This window comes from Clarias gariepinus, chromosome 9 (genome assembly GCF_024256425.1).
Source record: "Clarias gariepinus isolate MV-2021 ecotype Netherlands chromosome 9, CGAR_prim_01v2, whole genome shotgun sequence".
Classification (NCBI taxonomy): Eukaryota; Metazoa; Chordata; class Actinopteri; order Siluriformes; family Clariidae; genus Clarias; species Clarias gariepinus.
Window position 1 is genome coordinate 4,232,451 of NC_071108.1, and position 10,050 is coordinate 4,242,500.

General features: G+C 40.2%; 1 protein-coding gene across 2 annotated transcripts in view; it reads right to left on the bottom strand.

Annotated features, from left to right (window-relative positions):
- Positions 1-5,443: 5,443 nt before the first annotated feature.
- mfsd12b (major facilitator superfamily domain containing 12b) overlaps positions 5,444-10,050 on the bottom strand; it is a 9,541-nt gene continuing 4,934 nt past the window's right edge. The window contains exons 4-11 of one of the 2 annotated variants that reach the window (XM_053503237.1): positions 8,977-9,156; positions 8,201-8,293; positions 7,996-8,088; positions 7,386-7,556; positions 6,602-6,696; positions 6,286-6,416; positions 6,073-6,120; positions 5,444-5,721 (exon numbers count right to left, since the gene is read on the bottom strand). In XM_053503237.1, the coding sequence (XP_053359212.1) occupies positions 6,116-6,120; positions 6,286-6,416; positions 6,602-6,696; positions 7,386-7,556; positions 7,996-8,088; positions 8,201-8,293; positions 8,977-9,156 (768 nt within the window). In that variant the 3' untranslated portion in view covers positions 5,444-5,721; positions 6,073-6,115. The remainder of the gene's footprint in view (positions 5,722-6,072; positions 6,121-6,285; positions 6,417-6,601; positions 6,697-7,385; positions 7,557-7,995; positions 8,089-8,200; positions 8,294-8,976; positions 9,157-10,050) is intronic. The other variant, XM_053503236.1, reaches the window with a different exon arrangement.

Consider the following 10,050-nt stretch of genomic DNA (forward strand, 5'->3'; position numbering starts at 1 on the left):
ATCACGTTTCAGAAAATTCTTCTTTGTGGAAACCGAATGCCGCCCATGTATGAGTCAACATCTTTAGATATCAGAGCGCTTGAAACACATCCAGCATTATCTCCAGATGTCAAGGACAGAAGGACTCCAAACAGGACTGTGCCGTGTCCAGCCTCTAGGGAGCAGTAGCGTGATTTGGTTCGAATAAAATATAGAAAGGTCATGGCAGGGTTTTCCAGGCAGAAGTTGAACCGAATGTGTTTGATGAGGAAGCTAGTTTGGAAACACTGAGCTATGCAGTCAGGTGCCTCGAGTTTAAATGTATTATTGTTGGGAAACACCACAGGCAATTGCCATGTCATTAATAAAAGCACAACACAACAGGCTTTCATCATTAATTTAACTCACTCTTCTGAAATGCTCACAATACTGGAGAATAAAACAATTTGGGGTGTGCTGTCATAGAAAAACAATCAATAATCTGGTGAGGTGATGCTGACGTTGAGTTACTGTTCCACCCTTGAAGTTGAATATTTCCGTTATATAAACAGCACATCCCCAAAGTGTTTATATCATAGAAATTTATACCATAAATTGTCATCATTCCAAGATCTCCCATGGGTTAAAATCTGGTAAGTGCGAACCAATCAGGGTTGTTCCTGTAAGACAATGCACACATAAGGATGGATAAGGAGATCAGTACGAAGAGCTTGCATTACACTTTACTCTAAGGCAGAGCTTTACATCAGTCTTGATATATATTCCAGTGGATTAAGATGTTAAAATGTGAAGGTTTGTTTCCTTAGTGGGGTGTGTGCTATAGTTCTCCAAGGGAAGCATGAACATGCTCTGTTGCATAAATCCTAAATTAATAATCGATTTGTAATTGATTCCTTTGGCACGGTAGCGTAATTGTTAGCCCTGTGGCCTCGCACCTCCAGGGTTGAAGTCCGAATCATGCAGGGGAGGCTAATTGGCATTTCTAAATTGCCTGTAGTGTGTGTGTACGTGTGTGCCCTAAAATGGATTGTCACACTGTCCTAGGTGTACCTTGTCTAGTGCCCTGAAGCCCTAGGGTTTGGGCCTCCCGTGACCCTGTACAGGATAAGCGCTATAGAGAATGGATGAGAGGGCGAGTAAATCATAATTTATTTCATAATTGCTTGTAAAAAATAATGATTTTTTGTAAGCCTAAAATAAAAATGTATGATTTGATGTACAGTAAATTTAGTTCATTTGTAGTAGTTAATAGGCAAAATGAACACGAAATCAGGTGTCTCATGAGGATGTGTTCGAGATTGAGCGAAACTACAGTTGAGCTACAAAAGACGAGCGAACTAAAGGATACACAGAAACATCTCACACTCCGTTATATTGGGTTCAGACTTATAAATATGAAAGCCTAAAGCCAAAGCAGACAATCAAAGCCATTCCCAAGGATGTAAGAATGACTTTTTATGACAAAGAGCCAATGAGTTCTCAAAGCGTGATTCAAGGCATCAACACTTCAGACGAAGTGTTTGCCCAAGGAATAACCCCCCGTTTCAAAGAACTGACCCTTGTCTGTGATGTTCTGAGGAGCGCCTCAACCAGAAAATTCACCAAAACAACTTCAAAGTAAAACAGCTCCCTTTTGAGTTCTATGCAGTTGCTAAGAAAAATTATTTACTATTTCCCAAATGGCCCATAGTGTGTGAATAAGCATGTGAATGTGTGTGTGTGTGACCTGCTATGGATTGGCACCTCGTCCAGGATCTGCCCCACTTCATGCCCTAAGTCTCCTGGGACAGGCTGCTTGGAAATAAGACTTTTGGGTAAGAGGTAAAGATTTGTTATTGGATTTTAAAATAATCAATAATCTGGTGAGGTGATGCTGACGTTGAGTTACTGTTCCACCCTTGAAGTTGAATATTGTCGTTATATAAACAGCACATCCCCAAATTTACATTAAGGCATTTGGCAGACACTCTTATCCAGAGCGACTTACATATTTTTAAAATGTCATTATACATCTGAGCAGTTGAGGGTTAAGGGCCTTGCTCAAGGGCCCAACAGTGGCAACCTGGTGGTTGTGGGGTTTGAACCTGAGATCTTCTGAACCGTAATCCAAGATCTCCAGGATGCATTAGGAAATAATCCATTAACGAAATCCATCATCAATCAGTCAACGAAAATTCTGATAAAAAATATTAGTGTGACAACCTTTTTTCCTGTGACTAAGATGAGACGATGACGAGCCGTCACGGATATCAATGAACAGTGACAGTGACGAAATCAGCATGCAGTAATGTTGACGAAAAAAGACGAGACTAACAACTAATAAAACATGTGTCTTTATATAATAACATATCATTTTTCGCCACAATCTGCTGTGATACGGTGTTCATCCTTTATGGCTCGAGCAGCGGTGTTTCCCGGGTCACGGCTTATAAGGAGTAGTTTGCGCGTGCAGTGACGGGATGTTAAAAGCTCAGTCATCTTCAACTCTTTAACTCTCAGTATTACTCAGACGAAAGAGAACAGATGATATTTGGCCCTATTTTCTTCATATTGAACCGGAGGGGAAAAAAAAGCTGATGTGTAGTAATATCGGTAATATCAGAGGGGAAACAGCGTGGGCACACAATTGCTGGAAAAGAAATACCACAAACCTGAAAAAACGCATCAAGACATATCGTGAAAATCACCCAGTTTTACAGCCTTTTTGTGTGTAATTATGTTACCACATGTTAATATAATTATGTTGAGATGTATTTTATTTTATTTTATAGTTAAGCCATTGCCAAACACATTACGCTAATAGGTTAGCAAATGATTGTGACCCATAGGAGCTATCTCTACAACAGTCCAAATGTGTAAAATAAGTTTTAAAACACCGTACTGTCTTATCGTTTTGTAGTTTTAAAAAATATGGACACACAGCAGTTTTTGTGATGATTAAAAATAAATATAATTTGCTAAAAACATCAAATAAAAAGATAATTGTTAAATGTTAAGATAGTTATTTTGTGAAAAACTTTTTAAAAAAGGTTTGGACTGGACTGGACTGACTGTATAGGATTAGTTAATAATAATCTTATTGCTAAAATGTTACGTTTTTATTGACTAAAATTAGACGAAAATACATAAAGGATCCCTCTGGCTAAAACTAGACTAAAATGTCCAGACTTTTAGTCGACTAAAACGTGACTAAACAAAAATAGGATAAGATTGACTAAATATGATAAAAACTAACAGGGACATTTATCCCGGGACTAAGACTAAGACTAAAATTGAAAATAGCTGACAAAATTACCGTTATTGCACTCACAGGCCAGCATGGGAAATAAAACATTTCGGGTTTCAATAGTCTATAAAATGTCTTTCTGTCATTCATACATAATTCACAGCTTCATTCAGACAAACCCATGACCGTGATGGAGAGAGACACGAGACATAGAAAATATTTACCACAAAATTGAGGTATACTCTAAACGAAGTGTCTTGGGCTTAAGTATCTTTAACACTTTCATAAGAAGCTCATTATATCCCTCAGAGAAGCCATAATCTCAACAACACCCAACTTAAAAGTGAGACAATTTTCTTTTCCCAGCACGTGACATATTTTCCAGCCCAAAGATGGTAAAAAGTAATTGAACATGTAATTAAAAAGAGAAAAACTGCACAATCTGGCAACATATCATGAAAGGTTGCCCCACTTTTTTGCACTACATCACTTGTCGTAATTTTGCTCTTGTTCTCATCTGTAAATGTTCCTTCCACTCAGGACATGATGCAGGATGCACCCTGGAAATGAACCTTTGGACTGTGGGAGGAAACCAGAGTACCCAGAGGAAACCCTCCAAGCACACACACACACATGCACACACAAAGTTAACACACACAGACCGAGGTGGGAATCAAACCCTCAGCCCTGGTGGTTCTAGGCCACAGTGATAAATACTACACCATGAGGTAATCTTGTTCTTTAATAAAAGCTTACTGTACATCTTTGCATTTTTATTATTTTTGCATTTAAAGTTTACGCAGAAACTCACAGAGATGTTTTTCAGTGTCGTTTTTTTATTCTCTCTTTTGTGGAAGAAAAGAAAGTAAATGCATACACAATAGGTCTGTCAACAAGCTTTATTAATAATTAGATTAACCTCAAAGCCTGCTGTTATGAAATGAATTAAAGATGGGATTTGGGTTAATCTGAGTCTTTTTTTTCTTTCTTTTTTTAATAAACAGAGCTATTGTAGTGTATGTGGAACAAAGGACGAAATCAGGTCAGGAGTTTCTAAATACCAGAACAATAGAGGTGAGGTTAAACAGGGAGAGAGCTCCAGGACGCACCTGTGGCTTTGGATACAGTGATACCGTACTATAGCTGGTGCAAAGCCAATGATTCCTACTTTTATTTATTTAAAAATATCATATTCATTTTTTTTATATGGTTAAAGTTACATTTAAGGTCGTATAATGTCCATAAAACAAGTCAGTTCCCATCATCACTTATGTTACTGTATATAAATTATCACTTTCTCTTGACGAAAATAAGACCAAAATCGAAAATGGAGCATGTCATGTTAATGAGAAGACGTAATATCCTCTGTTCGGAAGAAAATGTACTGTAATGGTGCAGCTTTACATCTGAGACTCCTTTCATAAATGTGGACTAAAGATTTCCTTACAGAAACCTCAGGAAACCGATGAGCCACATTGACCTCAAATTTACATTCAGTAACATTTTACATTTGGCAGACACCCTAATCCAGAGCGACTTACATTTTTATCTCATTATACTGTACATCTGAGCAGGGTTAAGGGCTTTGTTCTAAGACCCAATTGCGGCAACTTGGTGGTGTTGAGGTTTAAACCTTCTAGTCAGTAGTCCAACGCCTTACCCGCTCTGTCTCTTTTAACTCCAAGTTAAAAATTGCTTGTTTATGCAGCGACCTCATTTCCCCTCTCATCTGTTTCAACCCCTCAGCATTCAGCGGTACACAGTATAATCACCGGCCTGATCATCTGTCATCATGTGCACCTGTGTCTCACTGGGTCATGCCTTTAACTTAGATGCTTTTTAAACTGGACGGAAAATTAGAGACAAAAAGTCCCTCAGGAACCCTGAGCTTGAGAACTGTCCCTCAACTGTTCCGACATTACCAATTACAAGAAAGTCTGGCTCTCTGGAAGCAAAATATGAAGAAATGACGGGGGAGGGCTCAAGACTTTCGCACGGATCTGAGCTGAACTCCTCTCAGAGCTGATGATACGGGAAATAAATCAGCACCTTCTGACCAATCCGATTCAAGTCTGATTAAATTAAGAAATATAAAAAACTAAGCATTATAATATTATGTCGAGTTGATATCTTAAGTGTTTAATATCAATAAAGACATTAAAATACATCTTAAACATTGACATTTATATTACAAATACAGCCACCGAGTGAAATTCTTCTTGGTATTCAAGAAGTCGACATTGGCATTGTCAGAAAAGTCAGTGTCGCTAAAAAAAAAAAAAAAAAGGAACAAAAAAAAGAAGAAGAACCTCTGCATTGTAGTGGTCATGAGACACTGTCGTGTTTGACATGTTTCCTCAGACAGCTCTGCTTCCTCATAACTCTCAGATTCACTGTGTAGACATGATGCAAGGACACACTCGCTGCTTTGTGCTCGGTCACTTTCCCCCAATCACACCCATCCTCATGTTGTCAAAGTTTTCCCATGTTTAGCCGCAAACCTGCAAAAAGAAACACTACACTCTGTGATTTAAAAAAAAGAGAGAGAGGGAGAGAGAGAGAGAGAGGAAAGAATGAAACACGAGGGAAGTTCTCTAAAATGTCAGAAGGAGAAGTCTGAGCAGTTTCTAAGAAGGGACGTTCCACAAGCGCTCATTACTGCGTCTCCTTAGGGTTTCATTCTCCAGAAGCATTGCTGGAGGTTAGACATCATCTTGATTCATTTCATATTTGTGGCTCTTCTTGCGAATTTTATGGGATTTTTTTGTTTTTTGCCAGGGCTGTCCTTTTTAAACGATGTGCAGCCATATATATATATATTTTTTTAGTAAAACTAATAATTTCATTTATAATAATAAGTTCCTCACCTGTTCACCAAGATGACCGTCTGCCGGGAATGGGAAAACATTCTCAACCTAAAACAGATGTGAGTGTATATATCAAACACAAATCGTACAACAGCACATCTGTTGCCATGGAAACAATGTGGTTAAACAACCACACATTTGCAAAATCATACATGTCTTAGCAAAATGTTTGGAGAGACTGTTTTGTCACTGTTTTTTTTCTTTTTTACTCACGTCTGCGTATCCTGATTGGCCAGACGAGCAGACTTAAGAGGCACAGCGCGGCCACGATGCCGACACCCCCGGTTACAGCTACCATGACGCGATGATAGAACCAAACACACTCAGTACAGCAAGCCAGTGTTCTGTAAATAGAACACGCACAATAAATACTCCAATGTACAACACCAAAGCCTTGACCTTCTGACATGCAAACTGTTCTTTAAGACAGCAGATTATAACGTTACAACACGGAACGTTACATACGGCAGTAACCAGTGATCTATTCCGACGTTAAACAATCTTTCAAGAAGTGACTTGGAGCACTTACTGACAGGGGTACAGGGTCTGGATGATCATCACGGCGAGGCCGTTAGCCACCTTGTCTGTGAAGCTCATGGCTCCGTAGACGAACGCGCCGCTTTGCTGTAAGGAGGGAAAAAAAAAGAAACAGACAGAATAAGATGACACGCAAAACACTAGACTGTTGAAGTGGTTCAACATTAAAGTACATGAAATCTGGAGGTGCAAGGTGACAGTGCTAACCCCAACCAAAACAGTGATGCGCCTTCACTCCCCATGTGCATCAGTGAGCATCCATTTCACTGGTTCCTTGGACCACTGACCAATGCAGACTTGGAAATTATTCCTTGTCACAGTAGCTAGAGTTACAATAACTCATTACAATGGCAGCTGGGAAGTGGGTGAGATACAGTATATTAGGCAGCAAGTGTTGGAAGCAGAAAAATTGGCAAGAATAAGGATTTAAGTGACTTTGATAAGGGCCAGATTGTGATGTCTAGACGACAAGAATCAAAGCAACTCCAAAACTGCGGCTCTTGTGGGATGGTTCTGGTATGCAGTGGTCGGAACATACCAAAAGTGACCCAAGGAAGGAAACCAAAGAAACCAGAGAACTGGCGACAACTTGGGTGGCCAAGGCTCACTGACGTGCGTGGGGAGTAAAGTGCGATCCAATTAAAAAGCAATTGATGAAAAGGTTAAGTCCGATTGAAAGTACTAATTTCAATCTTTTTAGATATCAGATTTTTTATTTGTCTTTTTTATCACAGCCACAAAGGCACTTTTTAGCCACCAGCTATGAGCTCTTTTACCGTCTGATCTGCAATGAGATTAGCAGTCATGGACAGAGACATCACGAGAATGACGGCAGACCCGGCTCCTAGCAGCACGGCTGCTCCGTACACGCGAACGCCCATCTTCATATCCAGCAGTACCCAGATGCCAAACGCCACGATGGGCACGAGTCCCGCAAAATACGTCTTCTGAGAAAGGGGAAGGAAGAAAAAAAAACATGTTTTGGCACTTTATACTTTTTATTCATTCATACTGTAGTGGTATGTCCATGAAATGAAACACTGACACTGAAGACTCCTTCCACAAATAAGAAATCCATCACATCAACAATGTTTAGTTAAAAACAGGTTTTAAGGGATTTTAGATTATAGAATGTTTTGCTTCTATAATTCCAAGTACAAACTGTCCCTTAGTTTGTAGTTGTCATGGTTACTAAACAGATATGTATCAGACTGTATCAGTAATAATAATTCTCAAATACTTTGTCTTCTTTGTAATATTAACGTAATCACGTTGCATGTGGTCGCTTAATAAAAATGTGCTTGGGGCGACGAAATGTAAAAGATTAGAGAAAGTCTGCATCCTACAGGCTATGTTCTATAATCAAAGCGAAGGCGAGGAACTCACGCTAACTCCGAGGCGTTTGCTGATCGGCTTCATGGCCAGAGAGGACACAAAGCCGCTAATGTACAGGACCAGAGGAATGGTAGCGATGTAGTTCTGGGAAAACAGGAACGACGGAAAGATACAGAATTACAGAATACAGAAACAAATCGAAAAAATAGCGATGCGGAAATTAATAACTAGACTGGAATGTGTAGCGTTTCTTTACCTTGGGCAGCAATAAAGAGTTTATCAGGTACATGGAGATGTAGGTCTGAGAAAGGTTGACGATCAGACGAGTACACATGTACAGAGCAGCCACCTGTAGGAACAAAACACGACGACTTCACCTTCGTCTCGCTGCTCTGTTTCTGCTATCACCCTGAAGTTGTTGATTATCTACAATGCTTTATCTTTAAAGGAAATTTCTTTTCATTTTCTCTAAAAAATACTGCGTAAAAAGGTAGGAAATAAAATGCAACACTGACCTAAAACATACAAGGGGCGTTCAAGCTAAACTGGGACTTGTGATGAAATTTCTAGTGAATGAAGGCGTTAAGCGATTGACATTTACAGAAGACTTCAAGCACAGTACGGTGATGCGGGAGCGGTGGCTCAGGTGGATAAGGCTCTAGGTTGTTGATTTGGGGATCTGAGGTGCACACTTCCCAGCCACTGCATGCGGTGCCGGTCCCAAGCCCAGTTAGAGGGCAGATGTGGCTTGAACGGTTAAGGCGGTAAGTTACTGGGCTACTTGTTTGGAGGTGGGGATTCGAGCCCATTTCCACATCTCATTTCTACCTTGATGGTATCCAAGGACTAGTGAAACCCTGGGACGAGTGCATTAATGTAGCAGGGGATTATATGACGAAAAATAAAGGGGGTTTTTACTCTCAGAACTGTGATTATTATTTTATTTTGCACAATCAATCATGCTGCTTTGACTTGAACGCCTCTTGTAGGTTATGTCATTTTTTGTGTGTATCTCATGTACAGCGTATTCACCTGATAGAAGGACGGTTCAGTGAGCCAGTGTTTCCACTGGAGCGGCATCCCCGAGTTCTGGATGGAGTGAGACACCAGGGGTTGGTCCTCGGTCCCACGGTGCTGCGTGTGTTCCCGTGTACCCAGGTGGAAGACGAGCGAGAAAACGGCACCGATGCCGAGCACGATCAGCGCCAAATTCTGGAAATGTGGAGTGAGGGGTTAGTGCACTGCAGTGACTCTTCAATATCAGGACAAACACAAGCTTAGGACTGATTATGCTTTTTATAATACGCATAGCTTTTTGTGTGTGTGTTTTTATTGTTAGTTTAGCTTTCATGATGTTTATAAGGAACTACGAATGAACAAACATCATGCCAGCAACTTATACTTATAACACAGTGCTATTTTTAAACCTGACTTCCTCATACATTGTGTGTGTGTGTGTGTTACGGAACTTCCCTTATCAGCTTGTTGAACTGGTGCAACATACCTAATCATCTCATACAGACTGATTCCTAGAACATGTCTGAAAGCCTGGTGATTCAGGACATTCAGGTCGTCAGCTGACTTCATTTTATTGCGACATAGCGTAACTGAGTCTAGACCTGAGCCACTAAAGCAACTCCAGAACATAACACTGTCTCCAGAGGCTTGTACAGTGGACACTATGCATGATGGGAGCATCGCTTCATACGCTTCCCTTTCTACCCTGACACGCCCATCACGCTGGATTAGGCCCAATCTGGATCACATGACCTTTTTCCATCGCTCCAAAGTCCAATCTTTATGCTCTCTAGCAAACGTCTTTCTCTGATGAGTCGCACCAACAAGTGTTTTTCTTATGCACACACTGCTGATTAGTTCCAATCCTGTGAGATTAAAGTTAAAATTAAAGTGACCCCCATTCATGATTTTTTGTTGACGGTTCAGCAGAATCCCTTCAGGAATTATAATAACGCATTAGACGGCTCTTAACCCAATTCCAATCTTTTAAATGTTTTTTTTTTTGCTTGATACAGGCCAATGTTTTGTATTGCTGGATATAACATGGCTGTGATGCCTATGACCACATCACATCACTGCTCCGCTAGT